General features: G+C 48.0%; 1 protein-coding gene across 1 annotated transcript; it reads left to right on the forward strand.

Annotated features, from left to right (window-relative positions):
- The first annotated feature begins 6,183 nt into the window (after window positions 1–6,183).
- LOC109024144 (large ribosomal subunit protein eL36-like) lies at window positions 6,184–6,480 on the forward strand. The gene has a single exon (XM_055369495.1). The coding sequence runs from the start codon at window positions 6,184–6,186 to the stop codon at window positions 6,478–6,480; it is 297 nt and encodes a 98-aa protein (XP_055225470.1).
- The last annotated feature ends 10,912 nt before the right edge of the window (window positions 6,481–17,392 follow it).

A 17,392-nucleotide genomic window follows, 5' to 3' on the forward strand; every position in this document is an offset into this window, starting at 1 on the left:
GCTTGGGAAAAATGGGGTCTAATGTACAGTTTTTATAGAGAAGGCAAGAAACAACTGGGTGTGGTGGCTCACGCCTGTAATCTCAGAACTTTGGGAGGCTGAGCTGGGCAGATTGCTTGGGCCCAGGAGTTCAAGACCAGCCCGACCAACATGGCAAGACTCTGTCTCTACAAAAAATATTAAAAATTAGCCAGGTATGATGGTGAGCACCTGTAGTCCCAGATACTACAGAGGCTGAGGCATGAGAATCACTTGAGTCTGGGAGGTTGAGGCTGCAGTGAGCCATGATTGCGCCACTGCACTCCAGCCTGGGTGGACAGAGTGAGACCCTGTCACAAAACGAAAAGAAAGAAAGAAAAAAAAAGCAAGAGACATGCCTGATTCTTTCCTTTACTTACTAGTTTTCACAATAATGAGTTGGTTCCTTAGCATCCTTCAAAGGTGGCCTGTGAGGTTCGGTTCTTTTGAGTATCAAGATGCTGGCAGAGCACTGTGGCTCACACCTGTAATCCCAGCATTTTGGGAGGCCAAGACAGGTGGATCACTTGAGGTCAGGAGTTTGAGACAACCCTGGCCAACATGGTGAAACCCTGTCTCTACTAAAAATACAAAAATTAGTCAGGCATGGTGGTGGGTGCCTGTAATCCCAGCTACTCAGGAGGCTGAGCCAGGGGAATCGGTTGAACCTGGGAGGTGGAGGTTGCAGTGAGCCAAGATCATGCCACTGCACCCCAGCCTGGGCGACAGAGTGAGACTCCCTCTCAAAAAAAAAAAAAAAAAAAAAAAGATGCTGATTCCCTGACATGTTGGATCATGGCTATGTCAGAATCTAGGGATAAAATACTAACAAGTGCTTGGAAAAGTAAGTAAATGAAAGACAAGACATTGACTTCAGGATAAACAAGTCTGTATGAGAAAGGAAATGCCATCACTGAATAGTTCACTACACAGCCTAACTGTGGACTCTTATCTATTGCAGAGTCATCGTCACGCAAGCATTCAACATTGATTTAACTAGACATAGTGATAAACGTCCAGGCGTGGTGGCTCACACCTGTAATCCCAGCACTTTGGGAGGCCGAGGTGGGTGGATCACCTGAGGTCAGGAGTTTGAGACCAGCCTAGCCAACGTGGCAAAACCCTGTCTCTACTAAAAATACAGAAATTAGCCGGGCATGGTGGCGCGTGCCTGTAATCCCGGCTACTAGGGGGGCTGAGCAGGAGGATCACTTGAACCTGGGAGGCAGAGGTTGCAGTAAGCTGAGATCACGCTACTGTACTCCAGCCTGGGCGACAGAGTGAGACTCCAAAAAAACAAAGGAAGGAAAGAAGAAAGAAGAGAGAGAGAGAGACAGAAAGAAAGAAAGAAAGAAAGAAAGAAAGAAAGAAAGAAAGAAAGAAAGAAAGAAAGAAAGAAAGAAAGAAAGAGAAGGGAGGGAGGGAGGAAAGCTAAACAGAGCAACTGTGGAGGGGAAGAAAATGAGCACTAAAGGGAGTTCTCCCCAAAGGTTTCCCAGAGTCTGCTTCTTGGAGGAATTCTATACAAGACTGAGGTCCCTAAATCTCCTAGATCCAGGCATAGTAGGCTGAATAACGCCACCCCGACCCGCCCGAAGATGTCCACACTCTAATGCTCAGAACCTGCGAACACATTCCCCGGGATGGTAAATGAGGTTTTGCGGAAATGATTAAGGATCTTGAGAGGGAAGGGTCATTCTGGATTAGCCAGTGGACCCAAGGTAATCACAAGCATCCTTCTAACAGGAGAGCAGAAAGGTCACAGTCAGGCTGGGCACGGTGACTCATGCCTGTAATCCCAGCACTTTGTAAGGCCAAGGTGGGCGGATCACCTGAGGTCAGGAGTTCGAGACCAGCCTGGCCAACATGGTAAAACCCTGTCTCTACTAAAAATACAGAAATTAGCCAGTGTGGTGGCGTGTGCCTGTAGTCCCAGCTACTCAAATGGCTGAGGCACAAGGATCACTTGAACCTGGGAGGTGGAGGCTGCAGTGAGCCAAGATTGTGCCATTGCATTCCAGCCTGGGTGACAGAGCAAGACTCCATCTCAAAAAAAAAAAAAGAGAAAGAAAGGTCAGAGTCAGAGAAGATGTGACCACTGAAGCAGAGACTGGAGTGATGCAGCCAGAAGCCACGGCATGGAGGCAGCCTCCAGAGGCTGGGAGAAAAAAGTGACAGATTCTCCACTGAAACCTCCAGAAGGATCCAGCCCTGCTGACACTTGACTTTAGCCCGTTAAGGTTAGCTTCAGACTTCTGACCTCCAGAACTGTAAGATAATAAATCTGTGTTGATTTACACCACTAAGTTTGTGGAAATTTGTTAATGGCAGCAATAGAGAAATAATAACACCATCGGCCGGGTGCAGCGGTTCACGCCTGTAATCCCACCACTTTGGGAGGCCAAGGTGGGCAGATCATTTGAAGCAACGAGTTCGAGACCAGCCTGGCCAACACGGTGAAACCCTGTCTCTACTAAAAATACAAAAATCAGCCCAGTGTGATGGTGCATGCCTGTAGTCCCGGCTACTTGGGAGGCTGAGACAAAGGATCCCCTGAACCCAGGAGGTGGAGGTTGCAGTGAGCTGATCCCAAAGTGCTGGGATTACAGGCGTGAGCCACCGCGCCCAGACCCCTGTTTTTTTTGTTTGTTTGTTTGTTTGTTTGTTTTGAGACAGAGTCTTGCTTTTCTTGCCCAGACTGGAGTGCAGTGGTGCGATCTCGGCTCACTACAACCTCTGCCTCCCGGGTTCAAGCGATTCTCCTGCCTTTTCATCTCGGCCTTCCAAAGCACTGTGATTACAGGCATGAGCCACTGTGCCTGGCCTATTTATTTATTTATTTAGTTTTAAGATGGAGTTTCGCTCTTGTTGCCCAGGCTGGAGTGCAATGGTGCCACCTCGGCTCACTGCAACTTCCACCTCCCGGGTTCAAGCAATTCTCCTGCCTCAGCCTCCCAAGTAGCTGGGATTACAGGCAGGTGCCAGCACGCCAAACTAATTTTGTATTTTTAGTAGAGATGGGGTTTCACCTTGTTGATTAAGCTGGTCTCAAACTCCTGGACTAAAGCGGTCCACCCACCTCAGCCTCCCCAAGTGCTGGGATTACAGGCATGAGCCACCGCACCCGGCCCTGGAGTAGCTTTTATGTGGCAACAAGAGTTAGAGATCCTTCTGGCCTAAACAGCTCAGGCTCCCATAACATACTATATATTGTCTTTCTCTTAGTCTTTGCCCAGGCTCTCTCTGCTCCCTCTGTGGCTGCAGTTAGGGTTCATTCTTGGTCCAGGGTTAAGATTCGTTCCAAGGCCTGGATCAGCAGTCAGTCTGTACCTGTGGTCAGGACACAAACTGATAACTTTTACTTTCCTGGAATGTCTACTGATCCTGTGACATTGTCCGGCTCCTGCTCATTCAGGCGCTGGAAGAGAATGCAAACTATTGGAGCCTCTGGTTTAGGTTTCCTCAAGGTCATCTCAGCCATACCCCTGTCTCCTAGAGAAATTTCTCAAGAGATTAAGGGACTCATTCAACTTGGCACATACCTTGGTTGCCGTAGGTACTTCTTTATCTTCAAAATAAATTGTGCCAAAGTCCTAGATATCAGAATGTCAACAGGGAGAGGTTCCCACCCATGCCTCCCGTTTCCCCTCGCACCTTGCACCTGTTGGGCAGATGACTTTGCATGAGTCACTTCCTGACTCTGGCCCTAAAACTTCTTTTGTAAAACAAAGGGCATGGGTCAGAGGGTCTCTAATGGGGTCCCAAGATTAAAATTTCACAGTTCTGAGTGTCTAGAGTCTCCAGGCAGTGTGGTACCAGCTCTGGAATCAGAGAGACCCGGGTTTGAGCCCAAAGCCTGGGAGTTACTGACTGGCTGGCCGTGGGAAAGTGACGGAACACTCCCAAGCCTCGGTTTCCTCACCTGTAAAATGGGAATTAACTAAGGCAATGCCTCTCAAACACTTGGCACAGCCCCTGGCATGGCATACAGTCCATGCCATTGCTGTTGAGTTTGTAATGATTATATATAATTAAGTCTGTGCTGACAATACATAGCTATGTAGGACCAAGCGTCCAGCAGAACGCACAGTCCGAGACACTCTAGGTTGTGGTAGTAACTGCTGTAAAATAACTCCTTTATTATTGCACGTCAGAATAGGCAAGAGAGTGTAACACAGAAAACATCAGCTACTCTTCAGGGTGGTGACTGCTCCTTAGTCTAGGTATGTACACCTGGAAGGGTCCGTGAACATTTTCCATGGGATAGATGGATACAGAGATAAATTAAAGGAAACTGCCAGGCGCGGTGGCTCACATCTGTAATCCCAGCACTTTGGGAGGTCGAGGTGGGTGGATCATGAGGTCAGGAGTTCAAGACCAGCCTGACTGAATTGGTGAAACCCTGTCTCTACTAAAAAATACAGAAATTAGCTGGGCTCGATGGCGGGAGAATCATTTGAACCCAGGTGACAGAGGTTGCAGTGAGCCAAGATGGCGCCACTGCACGCCAAGCCTGGGTGACAGAGTGAGACTCCGTCTCAAAATAAATAAATAATAAAGGAAATTAATGCCCAAATCCTCACCTTTCAATTGAACAGTTCCCCGAGGAGACCTGCCTGAAAATGCCCCAGTTGTATAGGAATGATTTACCCATATCCTGTTTCACTTTCCACCCATCACCCACTTTTTCTTTTTCTTTCCTTTTTCCTTTTTCTTTTCTTTTCTTTTTTTTTTTTTGAGACAGAGTCTCGCTCTGTCGCCCAGGATGGAGCACAGTGGCCCCATCTCAGCTCACTGCAACCTCCGCCTCCCAGGTTCAAGTGATTTTCCCGCCTCAGCCTCCCAAGTAGCTGGGATTACAGACGTGCACAACCACTCCTGGCTAATATTTGTATGTTTAGTAGAGATGGGTTTTCACCATGTTGCCCAGGCTGGTCTCAAACTCCTGACCTCCAGTGATCTGCCTGCCTCAGCCTCCCAAAGTGCTGGGATTACAGGCGTGAGCCACTGCGCCCAGACTTTCTCTTTTTCTTTTCTTTTTTTTTTTTTTTTTTGCCAGAAAGGGTTTTGCTCTGTTGCCCAGGCTGGAATGCAGTGGCTCAATCTTGGCTCACTGAAGCCTCAACTTCCCAAGCTCAAGCAATCCTCCCACCTCAGCCTCTTGAGTAGCTGGAATCACAGGTACGTGCCACCACACCTGGCTAATTTTTTTTTTTTTTTTGTAAAGACAGTGTCTCACTATGTTGCCCAGGCTGGTCTTGAACTCCTGGGCCCAAGTGATTCTCCTGCCTCAGCCTCCCAAAATGCTGGGGTTACTGGAGTGAGCCACCATGCCTGGCCCCACTTTTTACTTACTTTTTTGTTCATTTGTTTGTTCCCACTTAAAAAAAAAAAATCCTACCTCTCTTCCATTTTCAGTACATGCTCTCAGTGCTGAAATCCTCTGGTGACCAAATAGAGACATCTAGAACATTAATAGTGGTGTTAGGAGGAATTCAATTGACTGGGTAATAAATCTGCCTGCAAGTCTTTGCTTTTCAATGTTTTGCTTTCAATACTTTGCAGTCAACAAAACTAGAAGAGGACCTAGAGCAATTGTCAGCTGAGGAGTCATTCAACTATATTTTGAAGATAGGTGACCATTGATTTTTGGCATATAGCTTAGAAGGAGTTAAAAGAATTAAGGGACATTGCTATACTGATATTCTTTGGATTCCCATCTATTTAATTATGTGAACACATTTTCTCCAAGCTTGCATCACCAGGGGGGTAGACAATGAAAGTTTTTCTTTTTTTCTTTTTTTTTTGAGACGGAGTCTCGCTCTGTCGCCCAGGCTGGAGTGCAGTGGCGCGATCTCGGCTCACTGCAAGCTCCACCTCTCGGGGTTCACGCCATTCTCCTGCCTCAGCCTCCCGAGTAGCTGGGACTACAGGCGCCGGCCGCCACCACGCCCGGCTAATTTTTTTTGCATTTTTAGAGACAGGGGTCTCACCGTGTTAGCCAGGACGGTCTCGATTCCTCACCTCGTGATCCGCCCGCCTCGGCCTCCCAAAGTGCTGGGATTACAGGCATGAGCCACCGCGACCGGCCGAAAATTTTTCAATAAAAATAAACTTAAAGAATACCAGCGCTTCCGCCACGGCTGCCATTGGAGAGCAGCAGCCATGGCTCTGCGCGACCCTGTGGCCGTGGGCCCCAAGGTGACCAAGGACGTGAGCAAGCCCAGGCACAGCTGCCGCCCCAGACGTCTGACCAAACACACCAGGTTTGCGCGGGACATGATTCGGGAGGTGTGTAGCTTCGCCTCGTACAAGCGGCTCACCATGGAGTTGCTGAAGGTCCCCAAGGACAAACGGTCCCTCAAGTTCATCAAGAAAAGGATAGGGACGCACATCCGTGCCAAGAGGAAGCGGAAGGAGCTGAGCAAGGTGCTGGCCACCGTGAGGAAAGCTGCTGCCTAGAAAGACTGAGCCCCCTCCCCTGCCCTCTCCCTGAAATAAAGAACAGCTTGACAGGAAGAAAAAAGAAAAAAAACCAGCAACAATTTTATGTCAAAAGTTTGAAGATTAGTGAACACATTCCTTAGAAAAATAGGCCAGGTGCGGTGGCTCACTCCTGTAATCCCTGCACTTTGGAAGGCCGAGGTGGGCGGATCACCTAAGGTCAGGAGTTCAAGACCAACCTGGCCAACACGGCAAAACCCCATCTCTACTAAAAATACAAAAAATTAGCCGGGCGTGTTGGCAGGCGCCTGTAATCCCAGCTACTTGGAAGGCTGAGACAAGAGAATCGCTTCAACCCAGGAGGTAGACATTGCAGTGAGCCGAGATTGCACCACTGCACTCCAGCCTGGGCAACAGAGCGAGACTCCACCTCAAAAAAAAGAAAAAAAAGAAAGAAAAATAAATACAACTTGCCAAAATGGACACAAGGAGAAACAATAAACATGAATAGTGCTAAAATGATTAAAGAAATCAAGTCTAAAATTAAATATCTTCCCTCCAATGTTTATGATAACTCACTAGTGAAATTTACCAAATATCTAAGGAAGAAATAATGCCAATCTCACATAAACTCTTTTATGGTATAGAAAAAGCACAGTTTTATAAGGCAGGCGGAAACTTAATTGCCAAAACCTGCCTAAGACAATATAAGAAATGAAAATTACAAGCCAGTCTCACTACCAAACTTGGATATAAAAATCATACATAAAATATTAGCAGCCAGGCACAGTGGCTCATGCCTGTAATCCCAGCACTTGAGGAGGCCAAGGTGGGTGGATCACTTGGGGTCAGGAGTTCAAGACTAGCTTAGCCAACATGGTGAAACCCCATCTGTACTAAAAATACAAAAATTATCCAGGCATGCTGGCAGGTGCCTGTAATGCAAGCTACCTGGGAGGCTAGGGCATGAGAATCGCTTGAACCCAGGAAGCAGAGGTTGCACTGAGCCGAAATCAGGCCACTGCACTCCAGCCTGGGTGACAGAGCAAGACTCCGTCTCAATAAATAAATAAATAAAATACTAGCATCTGGTACAGATAGGAGTTTAAAATATGAATAAATATATTAGCAAACAGAATCTTACAAAATATAAAAATGTTAATAAATCATAGTTCAGTTGTCGTTATTCCAGGAAGAATAATTTAACATCGGAAAATTCTTCAGTGTTATTTACAGATTAAAGGAGAAAAGCTATATGATGATCTCAATGCATCTAAAAAAGTATCTAACAAAATTCAACACCTATTCATGATTAAAAAGAAAAAATGGCTGGGCGCAGTGCTCACACACTTTGGGAGGCTGAGGCAGGCAGATCACTTGAGGTCGGGAGTTTGAGACCAGCCTGGCCAATATGGTGAAACCCCATCTCTACTAAAAATACAAAAATTAGCGGGGCATGGTGACGTGCACCTGTAATCCCAGCTACTCGGGAGGCTGAGGCAGGAGAATCGCTTGAACCTGGGAGGTCGAGGTTGCAGTGAGCCCAGATCGCACCACTGCACTCCAGCCTGGGTGACAGAGTGAGACTCTGTCTCAAAAAAAAAAAAAAAAAATTCTAGCAAACTAAGAATAAAATGCCTTAATCTAATCAAGTTTCCTACAGCAAACTTTATACCTAATAGTGAAACGCTGAAAATGTTCCATTTCAGAATGGCAACAAGACAAGATGTCTACTCTCACTACTTTTATTGAACATGGTACTGGAGGACTTAACCAGGTCACTAAGGCAAATAATTAAATAAAGGAAGAAATAAATAGATGGCATAAGCCATAATGGCAAGGCAGAAACAAACCTGCCTCTATTTGCAGATGAGCTATTTTGTACATAGAAATTCAAAAACTGAGTGAGCGTAGAAAGATTGCTGGATATAAAATGGATACATTTGTATTTTTATTTATTTAATTAATTTTTAATTTTTATTATTATTATTTTTTGAGATGGAGTCTTGGAGTATCGCTCTGTCCCCCAGGCTGGAGTGCAGTGGGGATATCTTGGCTCACTACAACCTCTGCCTCCACAATTCAAGTGAGTCTCGTGCCTCAGCCTCCCGAGTAGCTGGAATTACAGACGTGCGTGACCACGCCCGGCTAATTTTTGTATTTTTTTTAGTAGAGATGGGGTTTTACCATGTTGGCCAGGCTGACCTTGAACTCATGACCTCAAGTGATCCGCCTGCCTCGGCCTCCAAAAGTGCTGGGATTACAGGCATGAGCTACCGTACTTGGCCTGTATTTGTAGATGAAAGCAACAATTAGCACCTGAAATTTTAAAGTAGCACTTAAAACTATCAAACATTAAACCCTTCAAAATAAATCTAACAAAAGACATGCAAAAACACCAAGAGAGAAACAAGGGGCCAGGCCCGGTGGCTCACGCCTGTAATCCCAGCACTTTGGGAGGCCGAGATGGGCGGATCACGAGGTCAGGAGATTGAGACCATCCTGGCTAACATGGTGAAACCCCGTCTCTACTAAAAATACAAAAAATTAGCCGGGCGTGGTAGTGGGTGCCTGTAGTCCCAGCTACTCGGGAGGCTGAGGCAGAAGAATGGCGTGAACCCGGGAGGCGGAGCTTGCAGTGAGCTGAGATAGCGCCACTGCACTGCAGCCTGGGCGACAGAGCGAGACTGTCTCAAAAAGAAAAAAAAAAAAAAAGAGAAACAAGGAAATATTGAGACAAATTAAAGAAGACTTAAATACCAGCCTGGTCAACATGGTGAAACATCATCTCTACTAAAAATACAAAAATTAGCTGGGCGTGGTGGCGGAAGCCTGTAATCCCAGCTACTCGGGAGGCTGAGGCAGGAAAATTGAACCCAGTAGGTAGAGGTTGCAGTAGCCGAGATTGCACCACTGCCCTCCAGCCTGGGTGACAGAGCAAGATTCTGTCTCAAAAAAAAAAAAAAAAAAGAAGACTTAAATAAGTGAAAAAATATTCCAGGCTCTTGAATTGATCAACTTAATATTTTAAATGTCAGTTTCCCCAAAATTGATCTATGGATTCAATATAAACCAAATCAAGATCCCAAATTTTGTGGAATTTGATAAGCTCATTCTGGCCAGGCACAGTGGCTCATGCCTGTAATCCCAGCACTTTGGAGGGCCGAGGCTGGCAGATCACCTGAGGTCGAGAGTTCGAGACCAGCCTGGCCAAAATGGCAAAACTCCATCTCTACTAAATACACAAAAATTAGCTGGGCCTGGTGGCGCACACCTGTAATCTCAGCTACTCGGGAGGCTGAAGAAGGAGAATCGCTTGAACCTAGGAGGCGGAGGTTGCAGTGAGCCGAGATGGCGCCACTGCACTCCAGCCTGGGGACAGAGCGAGACTCCATCTCAAAAAAAAAAAAAAAAAAAAGGAAATGATAAGCTTATTCTGTAATACATATGGAAAGGCAAAACATCAAGCAGAGCGGAGACATTCCTAAATAAGAAAAAGACAGTAACCAGGCATGGTGGCTAACACCTGTAATCCCAACACTTTGGGAGGCCGAGGCAGGAGGATCCCTTGAGCCCAGGAGTTGGAGGCTGCAGTGAGCTATGATCATGTCACTGTACTCCAGCCTGGGAGACAGAATGAGACCCTGTCTCTAAAAACAAAACAAAACAAAAAACAAACAAACAAAGGCTGGGCGCAGTGCCTCACACCTATAATCCCAGCACTTTGGGAGGCCGAGGCGGGTGGATCACCTGAGGTCAGGAATTCCAGACCAGCCTGGCCAACATGGTGAAACCCCATCTCTACTAAAGATACAAAAATTAGCTGGGCATGGTGGCGGGCTCCTGTAATCCCAGTTACTTGAGAGGCTGAGGCAGGAGAATCACTTAAATCCGGGAGGCAAAGGTTGCAATGAGCCAAGGTCACACCACTGCACTCCAGCCTGGGCAGCAGAGTAAGACTCCGAAAAAACAAAAACTAAATAAGAGGACTTACTCTACCTGATATCAAACTTACTAGGGAGCTATGGTAATTAGGACAGTGTAGAATTACCCAAACATGAACAGAGACCAATGGAAGAGATTAGTCAGCCCAAAATAAGAACCCACTTCTGGTTGATGCCAAGGATGGTATTACAGAACCATGAGGAAAGGGTGGTCTTTTCCATAATGAGACTGAGACATTGAATACCTTTACAGGGAAAAAGGAAATTCGAAACCTACCTGACATCACATCAAATATTAATTCCAAATGGATCATATATCTCAATGTGAAAAGCTAAACAATAAAAGCTTTAACAGATAATCTAGAAGTGTATCTTTATGCCCCCAAGAGAGAAAAAGCGTTCTTAAAAATGACACAAAAAAGCACAAACATTACTGAAAAGACTGATAAATTGGACTACATTCAAATGTAGTTCATCAAAGACACCAGGAAGGGCTGGGCGCAGTGGCTCACGCCTGTAATCCCAAAACTTTGAGAGGCTAAGGCGGCAGATCCCTGAGATGGGGAGTTCGAGACCAGCCTGACCAACATGGAGAAACCCCGTCTCTACTAAAAATACAAAATTGGCTGGGTGTGGTGTCACATGCCTGTAATCCCAGCTACTCAGAGGCTGAAGCAGGAGAATCCCTTTAACCTGGGGGCCAGAGGTTGCGGTGAACCGAGATCGCGTCATTGCACTCCAGCCTGAGCAACAAGAGCAAAACTCCAACTCAAAAAAAAAAAAAAGGCACCAGGAAAAGAGTAAAACAGGGCCGGGCACGGAGGCCCACGCCTTTAATCCCAGCACTTTGGGAGGCCAAGGCGGGCGGATCACTTGTGTCCAGGAGTTCCAGACCAGCCTGGTCAACATGGTGAAACCCCGTCTCTACAAAAAATACAAAAATTAGCCCAGTCTGGTGGCATGCGCCTGTAGTCCCAGCTACTTGGGAGGCTAAAGTGAGAGGATCACTGGAGCTTGGGAGGTTGAGGTTGCAGGGAGCTGAGATCGTGCCACTGCACTCCAGCCTGGGCAAGAGAGTGAGACCTTGTCTCAAAAAAAAAAAAAAAGAAAGAAAGAAAATTGTAGGTGAAGGTAGAAGTATCTCCAGTGATCTTCAAGACTGGCACAATATTCTAAAAAGATACATTTGAATATAAAAGTAAATGTTAACCAGACATCGTTTTTAGAATTATACAATACAAATTCTGGTGGGGAGTTGGCTGAGAGCCCCTCGTCCAGCTTCCAGGTGGTGGCGGTGTTTCACCTCCTGGGTCCCCACCCTCAGTCTCCCTCGCTCTGCCTTCTCCCCCACCCCACCTCCACATGCTAGAAACCGGGTCCTCTTCTCACCCTCTCTCCCAGGTGAGCCTGGTCATTCACAGAGCTGCAGAATCTGCCGTCCGTCTGCCAAGGACTCCCAACTCTGTGTCCACAGCAAGGATCTGTGCTAAACCACACTGGCCTTGCTGGGCCTCCAGCGCCGTACACTCCCTCTTATGGCTTGTAACAGGTGTTTCCCCACCTGGAATGTTTGCTCTCCTCTCTCCTCCAAAGTCCTGCCCCTCCCTGAGGTGAGAAATCAGTTCCCCCACCTCCCCCACAGCCCCAGCACTCTGTGCTGAAATCATCATCAAAAACCCTGGTCTCCTCCAATCCCTCCTGCTACCCTCTCAGCCACCCAACATGCTATTGCCCCTGCAGGAACACTCTTCCCCATGATCTTTCTCTAGTCATTCTTCAGATCCATGTATCCCCTCCTCCAGGAAGCCCTCCCTGATACTCACCACTCTCCGGCCAGGGCAGGCACTTACTCTGGGCTCCCACAGGCCCCCTGGCCTCCCCCATCCCAGCCCCGACCACTCTGGGCAGTCAAGGTCTGGTGACTAACCTGCCTCCTCAACTGGACTGTAGGCCCCATGGGGGTAGGGCTGTCTCTGTCTCTACTGCCTCCCCAGCATCACCCAGTCAGGCCTGGATGCAGGCCTGGCATCAATTCTGCATAAAGGAGCGGAGGTCAGGAGTTCCCTGGGGCCTCAGTACCTGGCACTGGTGGAGGGGCTTTCTGCATGCCACACTCTGGATCTTCTCCAGCTACTCCTTATTCTGGAAGCTGCAGCATGTTGAAATAAAAACTGGAACTAAATGGAGATGGAGTGGACTTCACATTTGGAGATATGGGTGTATAATGAGGAACGTGACTTCTCCAAAGTAACGCATAGAGGCCGGGCGCAGTGGCTCACGCATGTAATCCCAGCACTTTGGGAGGCCGAAGCAGGCAGATCATTTGAGGTCAGGAGTTCGAGACCAGCCTGGCCAACATGGTGAAATGCCATCTCCACTATAAATACAACAATTAGCTGGGCGTAGTGGCACATGCCTGTAATCTCAGCTACTCCAGAGGCTGAGGCTAAAGAATCACTTGAACCCAGGAAGCAGAGGTTGCACTGAGCCAAAATTGCACCACTGCACTCCAACCTGGGTGACAGAGCGAGACTCCGTCTCAAAAAAAAAAAAAAAAAGTAACACACTAACCTCCTGACCCACCCAGAGTGGGTCTTACCTTCTAGAAAGATAGAAAAGAATAGAACCAGGCCAGGCTGACTCTGGCAGCTTTAGAACAATAGTAATGGCAGGAGTGGCCGGTGATGGACAGCTGGGGGTGGGACTGAAATAGACAGCAGCCAGGGAGTAGTGGGTTGAAGGGAGAAAGGGAATTATTTTTCTGTAGTCTTTGAAATTTTATTTTTCTCTTTCCTTTTTTGGAGACAAGGTCCTGCTCTTTTGCCCAGGCTGGAGGGCCATGGCGCGATCACGGCTCACTGCAGTCTCGAACTTGAGCGATCCTCCCTCCTCAGCCTCCCAAGTAGGTGGAACTTCAGGCGTCTGCCACCACACCCAGCTAATTTTTAAATTTTTTCTAGAGATGGGGGCCTTGCTATGCTGCCCAGGCTGGTCTTGAACTCCTGAGCTCCAGCGATCCTCCCACCTTGGCCTCCCAAAGGCTTGAGCCACTGTACCCGGCTGAAATTTGTAATCAACCCATAATCATCTATTACTTATGTAACTGAATTCCTATGAAAAGCATAATAAAGTGGAGATCATAAAGGTGCTGACTTCGGGCTGTTGTAAGATTTCGGTGCCACACCTAGCACAGAAAAAGCATGGAGAGCAGAAGGGCAGTGAACGCCAGCTGGCACACGTTGGCTACGTGCAAGTATTTGCCTAAACGCTGCGCAGGTATTCATCATATGATCCCCATAAACCTCTGAGGGCTGCACTCACATGTCATCCCCGATCTGCTGATGAGAAGTTCAGTCATAGGCCCAAGGTCACATATCCCGAGCCAGCGTAAAAGTGGAACCCAGGGAGGAGGAGGAGGAGAAGAAGAAGAAGAAGAAGAGAAAGGATTACTGTCCGTCTCTCTCTGGTTCTCTGCACACCCCTCACCTTGGAGGAGGAGGAGGAGGAGGAGAAGAAGAAGAGAAAGGATTACTGTCCATCTCTCTCTGGTTCTCTGCACACCCCTCACCTCCAGGGTTTTCAGTCTGTCTCTGGGCCATTCTCCTTCTCTCCCCCTGCCCCATTCTCCAAAAGCCCAATGGGGTGACTTGTAGGCTAGGGGCACCCCCTGGTGCGTGTGTGCCGAGTGCAGAAAGTCAGGGTGGTACAGGGTGGAGGCAGGTGAGAGTGTGGGGGTGGTTTGGGTCCCACCGAGATATGGAAAGGTAGGTATCAGAGTAGAGTGCACTCATTCATTTCTTCATCATCACAGCCCAGAGGGTCCACTCTGTTCTGGGAGTGTTGGGGGGTAGGAGTGGAGCAAAACAAAGCCCCCAGACGAAGAGAGCAGTGGGAGAAGGAGAGAAGGAGCATCCCAGAGCCATAGACACTTAGGGGCTGTGTGACTCTGGGCAGGTGACCTAGGGTCCTTGAACCTCAGTTTCCTCATCTGAAGATGGAGATGATATGTTAGTATCTCTCTCAGAGTATTAATGGAGGCTAGGTACAGTTATAAGCTTCATTTACAGATGAGGAAAACTGAGGTTGGACAACTTGGCCAGTCACATAAAAGACGCAGTGGGGTGCTCCCTCAGCACGACTCTCCGGCTAAGAAATCCGGCTGCAGAGGAGGATGGACTCCAGGAGAAAGAACAGGCCGCCATTCCCATGGTTCAGCATGGACATCGGTGGAATGCTGTTAAATTGGTCTATTTTGAGGCCGGGAGCGGCGGCTCACGCCTGTAATCCCAGCACTTTGGGAGGCCGAGGCAAACGGATCACCTGAGGTCAGGAGTTCGAGACAAGCTTGACCAACATGATGAAACCCCGTCTCTACTAAAAATACAAAAGTTAGCTGGGTGTGGTGGTGCGCACCTGTAATCCTAGCTACTCAGGAGGCTGAGGCAGGAGAATCACTTGAACCCGGAAGGCGGAGTTTGCAGTGAGCCAAGATCACACCACTGCACTCCAGCCTGGGCGACAGAGCAAGACTCTGTCTCAAAAAACAAAAAAGGAAGGAAAAGAAAGAGGCAGTGGTGTTAGCAGGGCAATGAGTTGAATTCCAGTAACTCCGGTTCCCCTGGGTTTCCAACCCCCAGACCTCAAGCTTGGGCCTCCACACTCCTCTCCATCCCATCCCCCAAACATGTTCCTGCTAAACTGTTAAGCTCCAGTTCCTGCCTATCCCACCACTTACCCACCACCCCTCTTCTACTCCCCCTGTCTCCACTAACCTGCCGATCCACATATTTTCAACAGCCAAGATCGCTCTCGACCTGTGAGCAAGAAGCCAGTTGTTGAGACAGGTACATTTTCATCCTGTTTAATGACTGTGTCTTCCTCATCTCATGGCAGTGTAAGGCACAGGCACACAGGCCTAGGGAAGGCAGACAAGCCCTGTCCCTGCACTCGCCCCTCTTTGGGTAGGAGAGGAAACCAGCTCAGACAAATAATCTCAGATGCCTGCTGTTTCAAGATCCTCTGGCTGCAGAGGGGAGGGTGGAGGGGAGCCGAACCTGGAGGCCTGGGGCTCTGAGAGGAGAATGGGTGGGGCCTGGATGGGAGGGGAAAGAGCCGGAATAGAATGTGTGGAGGGCAGAAGCGGGCAGATCAAAGCCAAATGCTAGAGGCAGAAGAAAACAGAACCCCATGACTCAGGCGTTTGAAATGAGGAAATTCTCAACCCAGAGATAGATGCAGAACTGATTCTAAGAGGAAAAGATTAGAAACAACCTAGAGATCTGATCAGATGGGAAATTAAATGGATGGAGAGGTGTGCCAAAGCCTTCTCTGAAACACCTCCCAGGCGTTAAAATTAGTGATCCAGAGCCAGCTGTATGGATATGAATGAATCTTAAAAGCTGAAGACCAAAAGCCAGTTGCAGAAGAAGGGATGTGGCCTGTGTGCTGTCCCAGGCATAAAGTTGTTCTTTTATTTATTTTTTTTTTTTTGAGACAGAGTCTTGCTCTCTCACCCAGGCTGGAGTGCAATGGTGCGAACTCGGCTCACTGCAACCTCCGCCTCCCAGGTTCAAGTGATTCTCTTGCCTCAGCCTCCCAAGTAGGTGGGATTACAGCCGCCTGCCACCACACCCAGCTAATTTTTTTATTTTTAGTAGAGATGGGGTTTCACCATATTGGACAGGCTGGTCTCGAACTTCTGACCCCAAGTGATCCACCCACCTGGGCCTCCCAATGTTTTGAGATTACAGGTGTGACCCACCGCTCGCAGAGTGCATAAAGTTTTTAAGCCTGAAAAAGAATGTTTTCCCAGGCCAGGCATGGTGGCTGACACCTGTAATCCCAGCACTTTGGGAGGCCTAGGTGGGCAGATCACAAGGTCAGGAATTCGAGACCAACCTGACCAATATGGTGAAACCCCATCTCTACTAAAAATACAAAAATTAGCGGGGCGTGGTGGGCACCTATAATCTCAGCTACTCGGGAGTCTGAGGCAAGAGAATCACTTAAACCTGGGAGGCGGAGATTGCAGTGAGCCGAGATCATGCCTTTGCATTCCAGCCTGGGCAACAGAGCAAGACTCCATCTCAAAAAAATAAAAATAAAAATAAAAATAATGTTTTCCCAAATAATTGTGTGTGATTGCACAAATATGCAGGAAAAGAATCAGAAGGTACCTGGAAATATTAACTATAAGATAGTGCCTCCCGCTGGGCTCAGTGGCTCATGCCTGTAATCCCAGCACTTTGGGAGGCTGAGGTGGGCAGATCACAAGGTCAAGAGTTCAAGACCAGCCTGGCCAGCATAGTGAAACCCCATCTCTACTAAAAATACAAAAATTAGCCAGGCATGGCAGCATGTGCCTGTAATCCCAGCTACTCTGGAGGCTGAGGCAGGAGAATTGCTTGAACCTGGGAGGCGGAGGTTGCAATGAGCCAAGATCACGCCACCGCACTCCAGCCTGGGCGACAGAGTGAGACTCCGTCTAAAAAAAAAAAGACAGTGCTTCCCCTGTAGGAGGGAGAGAAGGATGTGATGTTTCAGAAGGGATACCGGGAACCCCAAACCCGGTCATGAGTATTTTATTTCTCTAAATTAATAATGGTAAAAATGTTAAGATATTGTAAAGATAGGTGTGTATGTATAATCGTGGTAATTCCTCTAATCCTGTCTCCATGTCTGTATTTGAAATAATTATTTTCGAGGCCAGGCGCGGTGGCTCATGCCTGTAATCCCAGCACTTTGGGAGGCTGAGGCGGGTGGATCACTTGAGGCCAGGAGTTTGAGACCAGCCTGGCCAACATGGTGAAACCCTGTCTCTACTAAAAATACAAAAATTAGCTGGGCATGGTGGTGTGTGCCTGTAGTCCCAGCTACTGGGAAGGCTGAGGCAGGAGAATCACTTGAACCCCAGAGGCAGAGGTTGCAGTGAGCTGAGATCATGCCACCGCACTCCAGCCTGGGCGACAGAACAAGACTCCATTTCA

The sequence above is a fragment of the Gorilla gorilla genome, chromosome 20 (genome assembly GCF_029281585.2).
Source record: "Gorilla gorilla gorilla isolate KB3781 chromosome 20, NHGRI_mGorGor1-v2.1_pri, whole genome shotgun sequence".
Lineage (NCBI taxonomy): Eukaryota > Metazoa > Chordata > Mammalia > Primates > Hominidae > Gorilla > Gorilla gorilla.

Bases quoted from the DNA above. Each gene is read 5' to 3' on its own strand.
- LOC109024144 (XM_055369495.1), top strand. From the start codon at position 6,184: ATGGCTCTGCGCGACCCTGTGGCCGTGGGCCCCAAGGTGACCAAGGAC.